The following is a 22,282-nucleotide window of genomic DNA, read 5'->3' on the forward strand; positions in this document are numbered from 1 at the left end:
AAAAAAAGTTAGAGATGGCATCACAGCAAACTAGCCAGATAATGTGGTTCATGCCTATAATTCCAACCATGTGGGAGGAATGGAGAGCAGTCCAAGGATGGCCTGGACCAAAAAATAGAAGACATTATCTGACAAAAGAAAAAAAGATAATCTAAACAAGAAAAAAAAGGACTGTGGGTATATTTCAATTGGCAAAGCACCTACCTGACTAATAAATATGAGGCCCTTGGTTTATTGCTGATGTCACCAGAAAGGAAAAAGGAACCACTGAATAATTCTCAATTTTGACAATATTAGTGGATGTGGTCTTCTAATGAAAAGGAAAGGATGCCTACTTGGATCAAAAAGCAAAATCCATCTTATAAATATGTTGGAAACAATCACAAGAATGGGTGGTAGTGGGGGGGTGTGGGGTGGGATGGTGGAGATGGGAAGGGATGGGAAGGGGAAACAAAGGAGGAGGCAATAATGCTTGATAAGAAATGTTCTCACTATCTTGCCCATGTAATTGTAACTCCTCTGTATGGTATTTCCACAATAATAATAAAAAAAGCAAAATCCAGACATCTATTGTACAGAAGGGATACATCTAGGTGACAAAAACAAACACTTCCTTAAAGTGAAAGGTTAAAAATAATCTTTCAAGCAAATAATTCCTATAACAGGCTAGAACAGTGATATTCATATCTGTAAACGCAGATTTCAAATCAGAAGTCCTCAGAGGAGATAAAGAAGGTCACTTTATATTAACAAAGTGACCTCTCCAGCAGTAAAACATAACAATTCTTAATATCTGTGTACAAAATGCTGAGGCACCTCATTTTGTCAAACACTAAGAATTAAAAAGACACACAGACCCAACATGGTGCTACATAAATATTTTGATACTCTGCTGTCACCAATATCTAGCTAACTCATCCAGGTAAATACTCAACAAAGAAGCCTCAAATTTAAATGAGACCATAGGCCAATTGAATCTAACAAATTTCTCATCCAGTACCTGTGTGACACATATTCTTCTCAGCAGCGCACAGAACATCTTCTAGAATAGACCATATTGTAGTTTATAAATAAAGTATTAGCAAATTTAAGAAAATTAAAATAACTCTATCCAATCAGATCTTAGTAGACTAACAGAAAGAATGACTTGGGAAAAATCATGTTAAGTGAAATATAAGCTCTATGGTTTCCCTCATTTGTAATAAAGTATATATCTAGGATAGTTCTAGCAAAGGATCACAATAGCTCAATTGCTATGTACATATGACCTTATAAAATGATGCTAATCAAAATGACCTACAAGGTATGGAAATGAGAGTATTTGTTTATTTGTGTGCTTTTTCTCTTAGTGTACTATATGCAGTTATTTCTTTTTTTCTTTCCCCCCTCTTAGGTTTACCCCTGTTGTCACTGTTTTTTGTTTGTTTGTTTTTATTTCAGCACCCTATATATTGTATATGAGCTTAACTGATTTGGGGAATGGGAAGGGAGATCACAGAAATGGTGAGACAATGGACAATGGAGGAACCAATGTAACAGTGATGCTCATAAGATACTATGTTGGAAATGATTTCACAACTTGGCAGGGGGCAAATTGGGGAGGGTAAGGGGTGAAGAAAAATGGGAGGGAGGAAAAGCAAGAGAAAATGAGAAAGGGGCTAACAATGTTCAATAAGAAATGTACTCATTACCTTACTAACGTAACTGTAACTCCTCTGTACATTACTGCCTTTACAATTAAAAATAAAATAAAGAAAGGAAATGGGAAAAAATTAGAACTTAACAGCAACAGATATCACAGAAGATACTCAAACTCATGGAAACTAAATAAAACACTGCTCAATGATCAAAGAGGTAAGAGGGGGAATTTGGGATCAGCAGCAAGGATAGTTCTAAGCATTAGCTGTATGTGCCAACACCAAAAAAAAAAAAAAAAAAAAAAGGAACTTAAGCTTACATCTTAATGATACGTCAAGCTCTTAGAAGAACAAAAACAAGCCAACCCCTTGGAAAGGATGGGCTGAGTTGATCGCACAAAGAGAAGACAAAACCCTGGAGTTCCCATCTCTAGGCAGCTAAAGGACGTGTGTGTGTGTGTGTGTGTGTGTGTGTGTGTGTGTGTGTGTGTGTGTGTGTGTGTGTGTGTGTGTGTGTGACTCTAGGCCATAGGTCCCTGGGGATTCCAAGCGCTGTAAGACTAGTTTACTTACTACCTGGGAGGCAGCTGAAAGGTCCTGAGAGAATTTGGGAAGGGAAATTAAAAAAGAGATGAGACTGCAGGAATGAAAAGACTTCAATGAGCTTTGCAAAGAGAGGAATCGCAGGCTCTGAGCACTGGATAAGATCCAGAGAGTTGCTACTTAGTGAAGAGCTTCAGGTAGCAGCTCTAATGATGTCTGCTTTGTGCTGGATTATTGAGATACAAAACCCATAAGAAATAAGCCACTGGCTTGAGCAGCTAGAGCTTGAAGCCATAGCCTCTGGTTTTCTAGGCCTGGGGCTGTAAGATCCTGACAAATCTAGAGTTATAGGCTTCTGACATCTATAGGTAAATATCTGGACTTTGGAAACAGAGACATAAGCTTCATGGCCTAGAGACCTCAGCACATAAGTCTGTAGCATTAAAGACTTCTGATGCTACTCTTCCCTCGTTCTCAATTTCCATGCAAATTCAACAAAAGAACACTCCAAAGGTTCTGGAAATTCACCCTGAAGATTCTAGAAATGCACCCTGCCTATGGCATTGATAATAAGAATAAGAGATGTGTAGAGAAACACTGGCAGTATGTGAACATTGAGACTGCAACAGTGGGCCTAATAAAGGATCTAAACTGAAAATGTTCTTTACTACTCCAAAGTGAGATAGATGATGAGTTTTTCAGAAAGGTCTTTTGAAGAAATTTCCTATGGAAAATACTGCTTATAATCTTATGTACTCTGTAGATCTGAGAATGAATTCAGGGACCAGCCAGACTAAATAGACAAATCTATGAGACTCTAATCTACAATTAATCAGAACAAAAGGAAACAAACAAAAAAACATTAAGTGGAGGTATTCTTCGAGGGAAAACACAGAGACCCTGATTTCAATCCCCAGTACTGGCACACTAACAAAATATATATTGATTTTTTTTTCAAACAAGATTAGCTAATTTTATCTTTCTATTAGACTCTCTCCCTATTTATAAAGCTGTGGGAGTCTTCATTACAGACAATCCTTAAAGCCCTTTTAACAAAGGCAGAGCTTCTGAGTAAATTAAAACAGAAAATTTACACATCTGTAACTTGCCTGTCCACAGCGAAATTCGTTTTTTTTGTTTATTTTATTTTATTTTTTTATTGTGAAAATACTGTACAGAGGGGTTACAATTACATGGGCAAGATAATGAGTACATTTCTTATCAAGCATTGTAGCCACCTCCTTTCTTTCCCCTTCTCATCCCATCTCATCCTCCCCCTGCCCCCCCAACCCAATCCTCCCCGCTACTCCCCCCCCCCCACCAAAGTTGTAAAGTTCATTTTTCGACATAATAACTTGTACATCTCATTGTTGCAATGGGTCCACCTGTATCCTTATTTAAACGATTTGTTTTTCCCCTTCCCCTCCATAAATTATACCAACATCAAATACAATGAAAGCAGGGACATACAAGGCAACAAAGAAATCATCTTATAAATGTGTTAGAAACAATCGCATGAAAGAAAAAAAACATTTGAATACATAACTTAGGGTTCATTTCCCTAACATCACCTTATCTGACCTTTTCTGCTTGACTCAGACATATACTTGATATTGCAAATAAGGGAAACCATGGACCTATGTTTCTTTGGGCCTGGCTTACTTCACTTAATATAATTTTTTCCAAGTCTTTCCATTTCCTAACAAATGGGGCAATGTCATTCTTTCTGATGGAGGCATAGAATTCCATTGTGTATATATACCACATTTTCTTGATTCATTCATCTACTGAGGGGCATCTGGGTTGGTTCCATATTTTAGCTATAGTAAATAGTGCTGCAATAAACATAGTCGTGCTGGTAGCTTTAGTGTGGTCTTCTTTGTAAACATTTGGGTAAATGCCCCAAAGAGGGATTGTCCACAGCAAAATTGTGATACCTTGGAGGACATATGTTCCCACCTTTCACGCATTCATTCATTGATAATTAGTGTAAGAGCTTTGGTTTCTCACTGACATCAATTCTGAAGCTGGTTTCAAGGGATACTGGATGATTTTAATCTGGTAAAATATACTCTGGTAATTGTCTGGAATCCATTGGCCACTTGACAGCTATACAACACAATTAGTAAAACACTGTGCTCCTAAAAGTACTTAGGACCATAGATGGAATCCAACAGCATCCTGTACATTCATCATCTGCAAAGAGATCTAAAAGCATTTGACAAAAGGAGATTTGAGCCATCTTTTCCCTTCAACCAAATTCGTCCTTTCTGTGTTCTAGAATAAAGCATGGAAAACTAGGTTAGTAGTGATTGGTGTTTGCAAGAAAAAGATGTGTGTGTGTGTGTGTGTGTGTGTGTGTGTATGTGTTCAGATATTTGTTTCTTTAAATAAAAGAAGTAAGCCTGTTAGTGACTGGATAGTCACTACAAAACCAGCAACTAGATTCCCTATGAAACACCCTGTATGAATTAGAGAAGTAGATACATGTCTTACTTGGAAAAAGCAGGGCACAAATGGAATGGATTTGAGAGATAGGATCTTTCTCAAGGTAGAAGGAAGGAAAATTGACCAGAGATTCTTTTTCTAGCACCAACTTAAGAAGGCCTTTACATGTACTGATGGAAAAAGATACATTTCATCTCTCTCTGGACACTGATCACAGTGTTAATGACTATAGCAATCCTACACTAATTTCAAGACCATCCTCAGTGTTTCATAGTTCTGTAGTCTTACAAACACAAGAAGCAACTACTCATCAACTACCTTTATTCTTTTTCTTTTGTTTTTTTTGTGCTGGTACAAGAGCTTGAACACTGGGCCCCCTGAGCTCTCTTTTGTTCAAGGCTCACACTTTACCACTTGAGCCATAGTTCTACTTCTGGCTTTTTGTGGTTAACTGGAGAGAAGATTCTCTGACTTTTTCTGCTTGGACTGGCTTTCAAAGCATGAGCCTCATATCTCAGATTCCTGAGTTGCTAGGATTATCCATGACTCCATGAAGAAAGAGCAGGCTTATTGACTGTTCATTGTCAAAAAAAGTTCATAGACTTTAAACTCAGATGTTTTCTCCTTGACATAATTCAATGTATGTGTTAATGTAGCTTGGGTCTTTTCAGATGTTCTAACAAGAACTGAGGTAGGGGAATCTCTACAAATGTGAGGTTACACACTGCCTGTTTGTTTAAATAAAGGTCTGTTTATGGGGCCCAAGATCCTCATGTCCTCCTCTAGTAGCCAACAACCCGCAGCAAGCTCATATACGAAACTGTATGTAAAGGGGAAATGTTTAGATCTTCCACTGTCTTGGCAGTATTCTCCCTTATAAAGTTTGGTATATGAGCAAACATCTTTGATCCTTCATATGCCTGTGAAAAGCTTTCAAAAGGCTATGTGGGATTTGAAGATAAGTTCTGAACCAAAAGGTTAAAGAGGAAAATTGGGTTGCTTTGAATAAGCATGCATTTCTTATACAGTCTTAGAGAAATAAACTGCAAAACTCAACAAATAATAAAAATAGAACTATGTCCTAGGGAGAAACAAACACTGAACTACTAGCAAAGTAAGGATAGCAGAAAGCAGTCTCAGAACATTCTACTTGAAACAATGAAACTGATAATTAACTTACATATGGGAGTTTGCTGTTTACAAAGCATTTCTACACACAATATTTTACTTGAGTCTTGCACCAATCTTTGATATATTCTTCATTGTTTTCTTAATTACACAGTGAAGAAAATTAAAGTTGAAAAAGATTATGTAACTTGCTAAAGGCCAAAACTAATATGTTAAGAAAATACACAGTAAAGTTGGGCTTGAGTAAATTAAATGCCTTCCCTCTTTCCTCCCCTACCCCTAAGTAATTAACATTTGGGAATAATTTCTCAATGTAATTTTTTTTTTTTTTTGAGTCCGGTCGTGGGGCCTGAACTCTGGGCCTGGACGCTGTCCTTCAGCTCTTCAGCTCAAGGCTAGCTCTCTACCACTTGAGCCACAGCACCACTTCCGGCTTTTTTCTTTTTGCTTATGTGGTGCTGAGGAATCGAACCCAGGGCCTCGAGCATGCAAGGCAAGTGCTCTACCACTGAGCCACCTTCCCAGCCCCTCTCAATGTAATTTGCTGGACATTATTTGTTTAATATTATGAGATTTGATTTCTTTTTTATTTGCTTCATGAACCTATCTCTGTACTCTGCAGAAGAATGAAAGCTTTATACTTGACTTACTTTAACCATGATCTTCCCTTTTCCTTTCCATAAGTTAGATTCTATAAAAGTAGTTTATGTATAACTTCCTGGCCACCTTCCTTTTCCATATATCCTGCTGTACAGTCTACTTTGTAAATCCCTATCAAAATTTCCTTGATATTCTAAATTTTGAAAGTTCTTCACCCAATTTGATTAATAACTGTGATGAATAATTTTCTTTAAATTGTAGAATTCACTCATTTCTATCTTCCTTCTTATCTGGTTATTACTTACCAGGTGTTTCCTGGAGTATATCATCTTCCAAAGGTCTGCTAACTGTAATGTTCTCTCTGTTGCCTTTACACTTTCTCAATGTGCTTGAGAAGGCGATCCATTTATGTCCACAATTTTATAACCACTCACAACACAAAGGCACACCCATTTTGCATCTTTCATCCAAATTTTAAGTCAGAGTCCCTAGTCTGATCTCTGTAAGGTCTTCTGTGTTCAACTGTCCAACATCAAAACACTAGTTTCTTTTAAAATTTGTTCATTTTCCTTCTTACCTTTAATAATTTGCATTGTTTTGTCCTACAACAAGAAACAGCTTATTTTTCTTTCCTATTTTTTATCCAATTAATGATTGCATTTGTTTCATTTCCCTGATGATGTTCTCTCTAATCTGTGCTTACCTATCTGTTACAACGCCTTAATTTTTTTGAACTACGTATATTCAGCAACTTTGCACCTGTAAAATATCTTTTCTATTTAGTTTTAGTTTCTCTTTATGTCAAAGTTATAATCTATTTAATTTTTTCTGAAATTTGAGCATTCTAACATCCTTTTAGCATCTTTAATATCTCCCAATACTAGTAGACAATCTTTCACTAACACTCTTCATGGATCCACTTTTACAACTGTTACTAAATTCTTTATCCTTATACTTCATTTTTATATGTATTCTCATACCAATTGCCCACATGCATGATATATATTTAATTGCATATGTATTCAACATGCACTTCAAGTTATTCCCTAATGTATAATATTCTTTCATGTCTGTGTACATATTCTAACAACTGCTTCTCTCCCTCTTATGCAATATTTTTAACTAGAATTAAAATCCTGTTACCATCTCAAATATAATCATATGAAGCAGCATTAAAAGCTTTTCAAGCTTTTCCAGAGTCACACACACACACACACACACACACACACACACACACACACACACACACACACACACACAGAGAGAGAGGTAAGGATCTATCTGTCTGTCTGTCTATTTATCTATCTGTCTGTCTATTAGGATATCAATGTGTTTTCTGTGATGTCTTTGGCATAGGCATTTTTCCTGAGTTTTTAATACTCAAGGCTAGCACCCTACTACTTGAGTCACAGCTCCACTTCCAGCTTTTTAGTAGTTTATTGGGGATAATTGTCTCATGGACTTTTCTGCCTGGCTGCCTTCAAACCTCAGTCCTCAGATCGCAGCCAATCAAGTAGCTAGGATTTCAGATGTGCACCACCAGTGCCTAGCTGGATATCAATTTCTTTAATTTGTCATTGTTTGCAACCATGTTTGTCTCTGTACAAACTAAAGTCTTGGAAAGTATCAAACTGTCCATCTCTATGCCAAAAGAGCCTAGTACAGTGCCTAAAAGGTACTAAGCATTCTTTGCTTAATAAATGATGAAGGTGGAAAACTAAGTTGCTCTAGCCTGTATACTTACTTGCCTTTATTTCTACTTTAGCCTGATAGTATTTCCTGTACAAGAAGTGTTAGATGACAGCTAAGGAAATTGCTGCTGAATAATATTTTTTTTAACTAACTAAACTTGATTTAAGGAAGAAGTACACAAGATACATAAGCCTTAAGGATAACTTTCATTTATAACTCATTGCAGTTATTAATCAAAACTGGAATAATTATTTATAGTTTTGTCCTTGTTTTATATATGAAGAAATAGAGGTTCAAGGAGATTATTATGATGTGCCAAACGTCCTAAAGTAAACAATAAGCTATTTTTTACTCCTGTGATACTGGTCACCAAATATTTCAATTCTCCCCCTGGAGAGATGGAAGGAATTCACTTCTTCACAGGCTAGAAGTTATACCTGGTCATACCATTTGCTTAGAACAAAGAAATCTGTCACTATCAGAAAGTCCACGAGTCAGCTTTTTCTTCTTTTTCTTCTCTGCCATAGCAACTGGCCAATTCCAAAGAAGATGGTTGCTCCTTGTGACTGGGGCTTGAAAATAATGTGAGATTAAGTTATTTGCAAGAAAAATTCTCTTTTGTTAAACTGCCCAGATTTTGTAGACATTTCAGTCATAAGGTAATGTAACTCAACTTGACCAATGCCCACATAAATCATAACTTCAATATTAAAGTTTGAAAACAAATATAAATAAAAATGTTTTTGTCAGGTCATAAAAGTTTAAAGAAATAGATGTTGAAAACTCATCAAAGATTTGTGGAATCAAAAGACAAATGAACAAGGAAGCCGGCAATAGGAAACCCATTTTTAAGCAGTTCAACCATTAAAATAAAAGAAGGAAGGAAGGAAGGAAGAAAGGAAAGAAGGAAGGAAGGAACTAGAAATAGAATTATGCAATGGAGATTATGCAGACAAAATATATCCCAGAAATACCATCTGGGGCAAAGGCAGGAGAGGTTGATAACTAATTAACATCAATGTGAATCAGAAATGTCTTATCTAAAATAAGGTTACAAATTCAAATATTAGACCAAATATGAGCATGAAACCAAGCCAATTTAAAGAAAAGTCAAGGTAATTCATCTCAATCAATTGCATAATTGAAAAGGCATAAGTCAGAGAGGAAAAAAATCCTCTGGAATTGAAGTACCTCTCCTAGACTATCTGGGTCCTAATCAAAACAAGGATGTATTAGCTTCAGATCTCTTTACATACATTTTCACATTTAATCATTAACCTCAGTGTGATTCTGTAAGGGAATTAAGACACATAGCACCATATTAGGAGTCAAACCCAGTTTGATCTAATGCCAAATTATGTGTTCTCAGACACTAGGCTAAATAGCCCTCTCCCATTTATTCTTTTGTCTTGTACAAAGAGAGTAATTATCAATAAGTGGTTTTGCCTCCCAAAATAGAGCCAATCTAACACTGAGCATGGGACAGAAGTAAAAGCTAATCTCAGCAGGATGAATTACCAGAAGGGTTAGATTGTGATCTAAATTTGCTTAACAATGAATTTAACTCACACTTGGGAGGAATTCAAGTTTCTCTTCCTCCTGTCTCCTCACCCCATCTTGTGTGAGCCAAGTACAAAACATATTTCAAAGATACATTAGGTCCTCCTTTAAAAGAGAGCTTAACAAGAGTAAAATGCTTATAATGAAAAAAGACTGAACCATAGCTTTATTTCCAATTGTGTGATGACAATTTATTTTCCCTCCAATGTATTATCCTTCTTTCCTTCCTTCCCTCCTTCCTTCCTTCCTTCCCTCCTTCCTTCCTTCCTTTCTTCCTTTCTTTCTTCCTTCTCTTCCCCTTTCTTTCTCTCTTTTACTCTTTCTCTTTCTCTCTTCTCTTTCTTCTTTCTGTTTTTTGGCTACATTGGAGACGGACCCCAGGACCTTCCATATCCTAGGTAAGCACTCTACTTCTCAGCTACAACACAAGAGTCTCCAAATATGCAAAAACAAAGAAATGCTGAGAGATTATTTTTTAAAAAAAAAAAAATGGTTATTGGTGGTCCACATTCAAAGGTAGATATTTGACTTGACCCTGAGTTCATATTGGCAACCTGAGCAAGGAGGACATTAGAAGAAAGCCAAAAGACGAGGTAAGGGTGAATCATGATGAAATGAAATAGCAAATATTGAACTACTTAAAGATAATAATAATTGAAACACACACACACACACACACACACACACACACACACACACACACAAACTCGTACCAAGTAAATCCTTCTTCCTACAAGAGAATGAAGGGGAGTGGAGATAATGAAAACCTGCTTCTAAAATTCAACCAGTCTCAAGAAGTACATATGTTACAATTACCTAATAGAAAATAATGAAGCCCAGAAAACATCTGGCAAAACTGTACACCATAGTACTCATCCAGTGAGGAATCAGGAAGGACTTGCATATTAGGAGGATGAAATGCGTGCAGTAACAGCTTTAGGTGTCTTTTCCCACCAGACTTTCCATCTTGCAAGACTTCCATTAACTATTGGAGGTTCAGTTTCACTGTACTTCATGATTCCTACTTTATTCTTTGAGTTTGGAAATGAGTGTTTTTTTTTTCCCCAGACTCTAAGAAGAGAAGGAATGAGTGTGAGAAGTATAGTAAATCCTGCTTCTACGTGAAGCAGAGCATCACTGAACCCCGCGTAACAGGAAGCAGCTGGCACAGAGACATGGTCCCAGATCCCAAGAATAGGGAAGGTAGAATTGACAGTGGAGGTTTTAGCAGGCAGGTGGGAAGAACTACTTTGGTGGTCTTTCCTGCTAATCTTGATCTGTCCTATATAGATGTGTGAAGCTTGAACAAAATATATCAATTTTAGGTTTGGAGTCCATTTTGTCCGGGAAATGTGTCAGCAACTCTCCTTGATCCCCTTGAGCCCAAATTCCAGGAACAATCCACTAATCAGCAGATAACAGGAAAAAAAACCAAGTTCCAGATGTTCCTACAAGTTAAAGACCACTTGGTTGCAGCTCAGACCATCTGCGTTAGCCAATCATTTTGAAGAGCATCAACTTCATGAACCAGCCAATCCCCAGTACCTGGTATGTTCCCACCACTGGTTACGCTAATCATCTTTTAGAATTATTTTATGATTTTCCCGCGGTGGGATATGATTTGTTAAGTGTTGCAATGACGCATAGAAGTCTCTAAAAACCCTGTAAATACCCTGCTAGAGGAAGGGTCGGGGCTCTCAACTCTGACCTGCTATGTCGGTGACGGTGGTGAGTGTGCTTGCATCGGAATCGGCTCCTTGGTAGTCTTTGGGGATCTTTATCTGGGCACAAGAGATCCATCCTTGGCACAGCATGGTTCTAATAACTTTCAGAAAATTAATTTATGTGAGAAAGAAAATGCAGGTACTGGCCCCAAGAGACCAATATCTCTATCCATTTAAAGGAGGAGGGGATGACACCCTGAAAATAGATACCAACCAACGGGAGGAAATCTCCTGCCTATTGTCTTATTACTGTAACCACCATGAAAGTACTTCATACTCCCTGAGCCTTCTAAGATGACATGAGACGAAGGGGTCTCCTCCATTTTCCACAGAGATGGCCTCAAATGAAACTATTTCTTTCCATCAACTTCTGTCTCCCAAGCTTTGGCCAAAGCTCCAAGAACTGTGACCATCAGATTCCAGTGACTTTAGGACTTGGGTCTTAATGGGCAGCTGTGCTTCTTTTCATTGTTTTGCATGCAGAAATGCTCTAGAAAACGACTATTGTCTAATGGAGATATTGGCTTTGTAATGCTGGATTCCAGCTCATGTTGGAATTAGCGGTCTGTTTATTGGCATATCAAGTGCTTCATAAGAACCATAAACAAATTATTGCTGTGTCGACATTTGTTGTTATTTTCCATGGTATATATCCGTGCCAGAAACATCTTCCAGAAACATAAAGCACTCAGAAAGGATAATTTACCTTTTTCTCAGGATTATTATAAGGTTTAAATACCATGTTGCTTACAGTAGAGCTCACGAAGGTGCTATGTATAATGGTGAAGATTGTCTCATTAAATCCTACATAAAGTAGGATTGCAGTTTTTCTTTCAGGAGAGAAAGGCTGTGATGACTTAACCTGATGGCTAGTTTGAGTGTGTGGAGAAGTGTTTAGATTAATAAAGTCCAGCTCTGGGTGTGGCAGAGGATTAGCTAAGTGTGATAGACTCTGCAGAAAAGGAGAGCCTGCTAATCCTTCACACCTTACTTCCTGTCTGCTTTGCACTGCCCTGCCCTCCTCACCATGGTGTATTCAAATCTCTGAAACAAATATATCTTTTGTTCTGCTTATATATTTTGTCACAGGAACAAAAATCTCATCAAAATTCTAAAGATTTCATGATAAAGTAGAACATGGCTGAGATTCTATGCCAACAAATACTAGTGAGCAAAGCTGCTATGCTTTCTACAGTCATGATAAATGCCTCTCTCCAGTAGAAAAGATTGTATACTGTCTCTCAATATTAGTTACGTTGGTTCTCAGTTCACCATAATTTTGTTTTTATCTACATTGCCAGTTGCTGTAAACAGTATGAAATTTGTGAAGATTTGGCAATTTTCCCACCATAATAACCCAGTATTATTTTTTCAAAAACAATGTACATGCTATCTACTACACTTTAAGGGCCCCAAACAAAACGCTAATCCAACGTGACAATAGGTGGGCTGCTAATGAATCACTTGGAAATATCATGTACGTTTTGCATAGAAGATATAGTTATTCATGCACAAAACTCAGGAGTTTCTTAACCCTTTGCTGCTGGTCAGGAAATCACAGCAGGAAGCTGGGACAGGCCAATAATGTGATAAGCTCAATTCTCCACACAGCAGGAGCGAGAGCTTTCTATCTTATGACAACAATTCGGATGACTTTATATAAAAAGTGGAGGAGAAAATTATACTCCCCTCCCACATATCAAGGAAATGCTTTCCCATGGAGTGACTCAGCCTGAAACCCTAAACAGGAGCCTGGTCACAGCATGCTCTAGGCAGGCGCAGCAGGCTCCACATTAGCTGCCTTCCATATTTGTGGGGACAACACAGAACTGAGGCTGCCAAGAACAACAGAAGCTTCTACCTTGTGAGCAGGATCTAGTCTCCTAGCAGGAAAAAAGACACCCACTCGTCAAGCTCCAAAATGTGACACTTTTCTACTTGAGCCACCAGCAATATGTTCGAACAGACAAGAATGCACATTCGTTCTGTCTCTATCAAAGTCATGATTATCAACAGTTTTAGTACTAACAATTCTATGTCACATGTAACAGCACATTCAAAATAATACTTACATCACTGGACATATGTATTACTTTTATCTACTTTGTTTAAATGGCAACTCCTTTGTGCAAGGACAGAAAAATTTTTTTAAAGTTTAAAAAAATAGATATATTTTAAAATAGAAGCATTTCATTTTAAAAGTGAAATATAAGTTTCTCAGACTCAGATATGATAGTTGCCTAACCAGAAATATTGAGCCAGTGTTGCCCTATGTGTCCCTAACTTATTTTAAGAAGCCTAGAAGTCAGGAGAATGGTCAAAATTATAGTATACATTACAGAATGTGATGAGAATCCACAATCTGATGAATAATCAAGGAAATGATATTGATGGTATTCTGTAGGTTAAATACTATGATTTGGTTTTGCTCATTTATTCTACCTAAAAAAGTTAAAGCTCTTTTACCACCCAGTGTGTTTACTTGTGTGCAATTTATAGGCACTTTGTTACAACAAATGAGGGAAACCCTGCAACCTATGATTCTATGGTTCTAGTTTAACTCATGTACTATATTCTTTTCAGATCTTTGTTTCCTTATGAATGGCACAATATCATTCTGTCTGATAGAAGAGTAGAATTCCATTTTATGTTTCTCTATCTATCTATCTATCTGTCTGTCTGTCTGTCTGTCTGTCTGTCTATCTATCTATCTATCTATCTATCTATCTATCTATCTATCTACCTATCTATCACATTTTCCTGATCCATGTCTACTAAGGAGCATTTGGGTTAATCATTTGGCTATGGTAAACAATTCTGCAATGAACATAATTGCACTGGTAGCTTTAGTGTGGCTTTGTTTGTGGTCATTTGAATAAATGTCCAGGAGTGGAATTGCTGAGTCATAGGGAAGCTCTATGTTTAGTCATTTGAGAAACCTCCATACTGCTTTCCAGAATGGTAGAACAAGTTCACATTCCCACCAATGTGTACTTGGACATGTTAAATTATGCAGGACTCTAGACATTCACACAGTGAGACCAAAGGAGGATATTCATATGCTACGGGCATATGATGATGTAAATGATGTATATATAAATTAACTCCAAGAACTAGAAACAAAAGGTTTTATGTTATTTTGCCTCTTGTTTATTTTTTCCTCCTTTGTTGTTGTTTTTTATTTCTATACTTTTTGTCTTATTTTTAAGTTTATCTGTTTAAATTTATCTGTTAGGGAGAATAAAAGGGAGCATAGAAATGGTGGGACAAAGGGTGAACAAATACATCAGTGACACTCACTAAATAATATGTTGAAAATGAACAATACAACTTGTGGGGGAAGGGCTTATGAAGGGAAAACTTGGAGGAAAGGAGAGAAGAAGTGACACTGTTCAAAATAAATGTACTCATTATCTGACTTATGTAACTGTAACCCTCTGTGTTTCCATAAGAATAAATTTATTTAAAAGCCATAGCTCAATTCCATACCTCAAATATACCTTTAAAATACTTACTTTATAAATAACATAGATAATGTCATGTGTGAGCTGTTAAATTAATAATTTTAAATTTTACTAAGTTGATAGATATAAACATTGGTTATGAAAAGCTACCAAACACACACATGCACCAGTGGCTCATGCTTATAATCCTAGTTTCTCAGGAGACTGAGATCTGAAGACTATAGTTCAAAGCCAGCCCAAGCAGGCAATTCTGTGAAACTCTTACCTCCAGTTAAGCACCAAAAATCCAGAAGCAGAGCAGTGGCTCCAGTGGTAGAGCACTAGCCTTGAGCAAAAAAGCTCAGACATTGCCCAGGCCCTGAGTTCAAACCACAGAATCGGCAGATACATACACAAAATATGTAAAACACATAAAATCAGAAAAGTCAATCTAATAAACCTTTTTTTGTAAAATAGTGTGGGAAAAGAGTCAATTTGCCAACACAGTATTATAATATGAAAAAATTGATGTTTAAATATCTCTGACACATACCAGTCGTATCTATTGAACATCAGGGAGAAGATACCCTTCATAATCTTCAGATAATAAGTATGCCTTCAGGTATCTTTTCAAAACGGTAATTTATTATTATTGTGATACTCTGTTTACTAGTTACTCAGTAAATTTAAACTTGTTGGAAAAGAAATATATATATATATATATATATATACATATAACTATATATATATAGTAATTTTATGTAGTAATATATAACAGTAATTTATATAGCAGTAATATAGTAATTTAAATAGATTTGTATAGTAATATATATACTATATATACATATGTATTTAGTATTTTCATGTTGTCTTGGTTGCAAATGTAGTGCTCATAAAATTAGAACTGTATTTTTATTTATAGTTTGCAATTTGCTTATAAATTTCATTTTGGAACTATATCTTATTCATAGTTTGCAATTTGCTCATAAATTCCCTTGAAGTTTTGCATCAATGACATCACTGTCTGCTACCAAATTACTAAACATCAATTAAACTTATTGTCAATACATTGCAATTTTTGCTTTTTTTGTTTTTTTTTAGTGCCAGTTCTGGGGCTTGAACTCAGGCCCTAGATGTTATCCCTGATAGAGCTTTTTTTTTGTTGTTTTTAACTAAAGATTAGTGTTATACCATTTAATTGGAGATGAGAGTCTCAGACTTTCCTGCCCCGCCTGGCTTTGAATTATGATCCTCAACTTTCCAAGGAGCTAGGATTATAGGCATGAGACATTCTGAACACCTGTGGTAATTTTTATTGCCACTTGTTTTAGGCATTATCGCAAATTGATTCCAGCATTATTATGTTATAGAGCTTACCCTAGGCTTATGATGATTTAACTTTGAATTTAGATTTTGTGTTGATGATGAAAAAAGAAGCACACTCAGTTGAAGACCTACTTGAAATTTTTATCTGTTTACAGGCTAATAACATATGTGGTTTAATTCTTTCTGAGAGAGCTACAGAGTTGTGGCTAGCTATAATTCTGGTCTGTCACAGAATTACAAAGTGAATGACTGACACTCTGAATTATATTGTCTTATTAAGCCATGCTGTTCAGTAGGATATGTAGGTATATTAGATGTATTCTCAATATATCGTATTTTTAACCAACAAAGGGTTATAAAAACAGTTTGGGCCCCTATGTTCTTAAGCTACTAAAATATAAGTTGTAGCTTATATTATGTCTAATATTTTAGAGTAAATGTCTCTCAGCATACTACTTCAAATGAAATTTTTCCATGTGAGCAATGCTATCTATCAATGACAGGTTTACTATTAGAGCAATAATTTGCCTCTTTATGCTTTCATAAACCTTTTCCCCAAACTCTACACAATAGATTTTAGTAATCAAGCCAAGTTTAATATAACACAAACCAAAATCAGGGTTGCCTTTACTTGAAGAATTATATCACTACAATGTCATAATCTTCATCAAAGTCAAATCTGAGATATAAGTCTAAAGTCTCTCCTCTTTTTTCTTTGCTTTTTTCCTTGTTCTCATCTTTCTTTCTCTCTCTTTGTGCTTTATTATTTCTCAAGACCTTATCTCATAGTTTCAATAACACACTACTCTAACCTCTACTATTGTAATAATTCATAATTTTAGCCTATTCCAAAAGTCATCTGACTTCCTGGAATCTAACTATTTTCCAGTATCATTGCTAAATTTGTATCTTAAATGTTCCTCCAAAGGAACATGTATGAAAGGTTTGGTCCCTCGCTTGATTCTATTGGGAAATGAGAGAAACTTTGAAAGGAGAGGTCTTTGGGAGAGGTCCTCTGGTCTTTGGGGCATTTTTTGAATGGTCGATGAGACTCCTGGCCTTTCCTCTTTTTATTCTCTTCCTAGTACTGAAGTGAATACCTTTATTTTTCCATAGCTTTATTCTGATGGAAGGTGCCACCTCATGTACTGTCTGAAAGCAATGGGGCCAAGTGGCCATAGGCTGAAATGTCAAACATTCCACTTCACAAGTTCATTATATCAGAACATTACTCATTTGACACCACCACTTACAGCCCTACAGTGATTCCTCACGGTCTGAGTTTAGCATTGCATGTTCTGATTCATCCCATATTTATAACCTTAACTATACTTATTTAAGTTATGATGTAGCTAAGTGTGACTCACCTCTTTCTCAAATTTTCCCTTTCAATACTATCATTTTCTTTGTCATTTTGTGTACATTATAGATTTCAAGATATATTTCAAATCCCACTTTTTCCTTGAAGACCTCTTTTCTCATCATTATTGGACCGTGAACAACCTACAGAACCTTATACATTTTTGCCTAGACACTTGTTTATCTACTATTTTCTAGCCTTCTTGCCATTGTAAATTCCTTGAGAGGAAAGTTGAAACTTGTTAATATTTTACATCTTGTGCAGCACCATAAAGAATCTTACCTAACGTAGATGCCCACATTTATCCACTTACTGTTAGGCATACTGAAGTAGCAAAAAATAGATGAAAATAAGAATCATAGGTATTTTATGAGCCAATTAAGAAAATATCAGCTATATGATTGCAAGCAAGAAGCACAGATACAGTTATTCTGGGCTAAATTTGTCTTACATGATAAAAGGATGCAAAAAGGGATGGATAAAAGGATAGATTTCAGTATCTCTAAATAGTATTTAGTATGTTTATTATAGTTTGACTTCAAAAATTTCTGACATAGTAGTAGTTGTAATTTTACAATTATTCACAAGGAACAAGAACTTCTAAACTTAGAAGGGACTTCCTAAACTTAGAGTATCTCAGGTAATTTAGTTTAGGAATTTTTGCTGTAATGCCAGCATTTGGGATGTTGAGGCAAGAAGCTCATGAGTTTGGAGTCAACTTGGGTTAGAGATTACCCTATCTCAAAACAAGAAAAATGACTTTAAAGTGTGTCTTTCATAATACGGAGTATTACTAGTGTTTCCTGAATCAGTATGTAAACGATCAATGTGTTATTATTTGCTATCTTCATATGGATTCTTTTATATTCCAAACCAACTTCTGTGTTTAACTTTTATCTCTAGTTCTCCTTCACATTCGTTAGTTTATTCCTGATGTTCACCATCAGTTAATTCCTACATGCCATACCTCCTTTCCATGAGTATCACCAACTATTTCATTTTTTGTCTCTTTCCTTATTATGTGCTATTGGCTCATTTTCTTCTACTGCATTTCTTGTAATTTTATCCCCTTAGTCATCATAGTATTATAGGTTCTTATTGTATTCTCTATAGATTACTGTATTTATTGTCTAAGCCTCATAAGCCTTTTGTGTATTTCCTATTGCTCAGTTGCCACCTTTTGCTCTTCAATACATGACTTAGCTGTGATTCATATTTATAGCCGAGAAGCATTTTGTGGAGAGGGGAAGATGATCTTAAAGTATGTCTGGTAAAATAATTTCTTAGCAAAGAAAATCTTGCTTCACATGCATAGTGAAACATTCTAAATATTTTACCATTCCGATGATTATCATGGACTATAATTTGTATTAATTCACTAACCAAGACAGCATATGGCCCTCATTTTTTTTTCGTTCGACAGCTCTAGTTTGAAGTTAAACACAATTATAAAGACAGAATTCCACAGTAGATTTACTTCTGCTTCCAGTCCTTCCTGAAATGATAGGTTAACAAGTAGGAGAAACAAAGAAAAGAAAAACAGTGACTTTCTCTTTCTACCTGATACCTATGAGTCATATTATATTTAATAATGCATAATATAGGCTTTTATTTTCTGTGTTTAAGTTCTTTTTTCCTTCATTTCAATAAATTCCATTTTGCTAGTTCATCAGATTTTTTTCCTTATTCTTATTAGAGATAGAGTGTTTTCCAAGCTTAAATTTTTTCATCTAGTATTCTAGTTTCTTGTCTTTTAGGAGATGATGTTTGATTTAATTGATCTTTTTCTCTTTTCCATACCATAAAATTACTCTCAAGCTGAAATACTTGTAAACACAAAAGCCTGATGGCACCTGTCTCCGTTATGAATAAGATCTGTAATATGTCCTAGTAAGTGATACTTTGTTTAATACAAAGCCAAGTAAATTCGTATTACCAGCAATAGTACTTACACTCAGCATATTTCTGAAGTTGGGAAAATTCAGAGGGGCTGAGGTGGGCCCATTTTTCCTGGTTCGTCATGGTGGAGATGAGAAGTTTGCTTACATCCCAGGTGAGAGATTCTTCATTCAGGGCAGAACTCTATGCTTCAAAGATTCCACATTGCATGTTTAATGATAAAACATTGCAGGCTTTCAAAATATGAACTCTGTCCACATTAAACTTCTGTAGATGTTTGTAGTTTCAATAATGTATTAAGCACTGTAGAAAGAAAAGCATGATGTTCAAAAGACTAGCATTCTTTCACAGGGAGAAAAACTCAAGATTAAATGTTATGTATAAAGAATTTTGGATTTTTGACATTTTAACTACAAGTCTTGATACCACATCATGTCTGTAATTAAGAGTACAACATGTGCAGACCATTTTTACAAAGTCTAGCTTTACAAAAGTAAATTAATATCTAAGGATTTAAAGTCTACTTTCCAATAACTAAAATGAACACTTTTATCAGTCTGGACCCATCTATTCTTAAATATTTAAACATTACATAATAAATCAAGAACTAGCTTATCAATGGAATCTAAACAAGCATTTTAACTTCCTGAACAATTTGTCAGTTCACTAGAATTACATTACTGTGTTTGAATGGTGCATAATGAACATACTTTCATCATACGGTTCTATAATTTTCTGTGGCAATTAAATAAAGAGAATGAGTTCAGATTTTAATATGCTTTAATTCCAGTAAGTTTGCCAAATTAAATAAATTCCAAATATCTGAAGAATTAACACTGATAGCTTCATCATTTAAATTGGAGTCATACTTTATAAAATAAATTCACAAGTTCTCATGGACTTATATTCCCTGGCAAATCTGTGAAGCTCAAAAGTAAAACCTATTAGGGTTACACCTGTTATCAGTGACAGTAATCAACTAGACTGACACTATAATCTTTTTAGAAAATGCAGTACTTAGAAAGATTTGCTTGGTTTATAGAATTACTTAGCCTTTAGAATGGTGTCATTGAAAATTTTACTTATACATGTATCATTAGCTAAGCATTATTCCAACAAAGGTCAATGAGTCTTTGGCCTCTTTACTGTTCTTCAATATTACAAAGTTCTCACTGTCCTATCTTGGTCCTTCTTGGAGTGGGGGAAAAACAAAGAAAAAAAACTCAACAACAACAGTGACAGCAAGTGCTGGCTTGTTTTTGTTTTCATTTGTTTGATTTTTGTTGTCATACTTTCGATTTCATTTGTTTGTAATGGCTTAAATCAGCTTTATGAGGTGATAGTTTGTTATTTAATTTCAAAAAAAAGAAGAAAGAAAGATGAGAAAAGAGAAGAGAAAAGAAAAGAATAAAAAAAGGAAAAGAAAAGAAAAGTACTCCTGAGATTAACTGCGTATCATGCTATAAAGGAAATGAAGCCTACTGTGGAAAAACCCAGTTTCCTCCTGCTGATTTCATCCTTCACACTGATTTCATCCTAACTCTTTGCTTCTCTACAGTTGCATGCACTTTGGGTATAAAAACAATGTGTTCTGTCCTCCTCTATCCAAAGGGAGACGGATGATTCAGTCACATTTGGCACATTACATGCCGTCTCCTGGGGCTTTAAATGTTGAGTGGATTGATTCGAGGACAGGGTGAAAATAGTTGTGCCTAAATCATTACAGAAATAATTGGATACCTGTCCGTTTCTGAGCCTGATTCGCCAGCTATCTTGTCATTTCCAGAAGCTAGCAGTGGCCTTTTAATAAAGAATAAAATGTATATATATATATATATATATATATATATATACATGTCTCTATATAATGTATGCATATATCTTAAGATATACCATTGTGCTACATGCAAATCTATAATTACTGTGTTTATCAAAAAATTAAATATTTTAAAAAATGATAAACTAATTAGACTCAAATCAGTCTTCTATTGCCTATAACCTCCAAATCTTAACTGATAATAATTGTAGATCATTTATTCATTTAAAAATGTATAGTCTTGGGATGGGAAGGGGAAACAAAGGAGGAGGTTACAATGCTTGATAAGAAATGTACTCATTATCTTGCCCATGTAATTGTAACCTCTCTGTACAGTATTTTCACAATAAAAAATAAATAAAAATTTAAAAAAAATGTATAGTCCTTTCTGTGCTAATACACACTCACACACACATATTTATATATATATATATATATGTATATATATATATATATATACTTCAAAAAATATATATATATATGTATACTTCTTGGAGATCCAGAAACAAATCAAAAGGGCAAAAGATAAAATAATGGTAAATTCATCATGTTGGCTCCAAGAGAGCTTCCAGGATGATCTATGACACTCTCCTTCAGGTCAACTCTAAAATATATGCTAATTCACCTTTCAATAAGTAAGTAAATAGTATATTAAAATCTGGTGATTGTGGTAAAGATTGCTAGAAGTCCATTCAAAATCTGTTCTCCTTTGCATCTATGGTAATAAACCCAATTTTTACTAAGTAAATATATGTCCATCTAAATAACTATAGTCCCAGGTCTTCAGCATGAACAAGTTTTTAATAAGATATAAGACAATGTTAATTGAAACATATAGGAAAATTCTATTAGAATAAATAGCCGAGAAGTACTCTTTTATCCATATTTTATCTAACAGCTTCAAACTTGAAATTTCGACATGCTAGTTGTAACATTGCTGAGATAGGTCTTAGAATCTACAATCTAGATCTTAGAATGCCTTAGCATAATAGAGCTCAATAAACTAGACAAAGGAAGGCAAACAACTAACACTGGAACAAATTTGGGCCAGTTTCTGTTTCCATAAATGAAGTTTTATGCGTAAAGAAACAAATTCACTAGAAAAA

General features: G+C 35.4%; 1 protein-coding gene across 6 annotated transcripts in view; it reads right to left on the reverse strand.

Annotated features, from left to right (window-relative positions):
• The window catches only part of Dgkb (diacylglycerol kinase beta), a 547,855-nt gene extending 528,372 nt beyond the window's left edge, over positions 1–19,483 (reverse strand). For all 6 annotated transcript variants that reach the window (XM_042695805.1, XM_042695804.1, XM_042695803.1 and 3 more), the window contains exon 1: positions 19,414–19,483. In XM_042695805.1, coding sequence (XP_042551739.1) covers positions 19,414–19,483 — 70 coding nt within the window. The remainder of the gene's footprint in view (positions 1–19,413) is intronic.
• Positions 19,484–22,282: the final 2,799 nt, after the last annotated feature.

This window comes from Dipodomys spectabilis, unplaced genomic scaffold (assembly GCF_019054845.1).
Source record: "Dipodomys spectabilis isolate Male_0828 unplaced genomic scaffold, ASM1905484v1 ptg000190l, whole genome shotgun sequence".
Taxonomy (NCBI): domain Eukaryota; kingdom Metazoa; phylum Chordata; class Mammalia; order Rodentia; family Heteromyidae; genus Dipodomys; species Dipodomys spectabilis.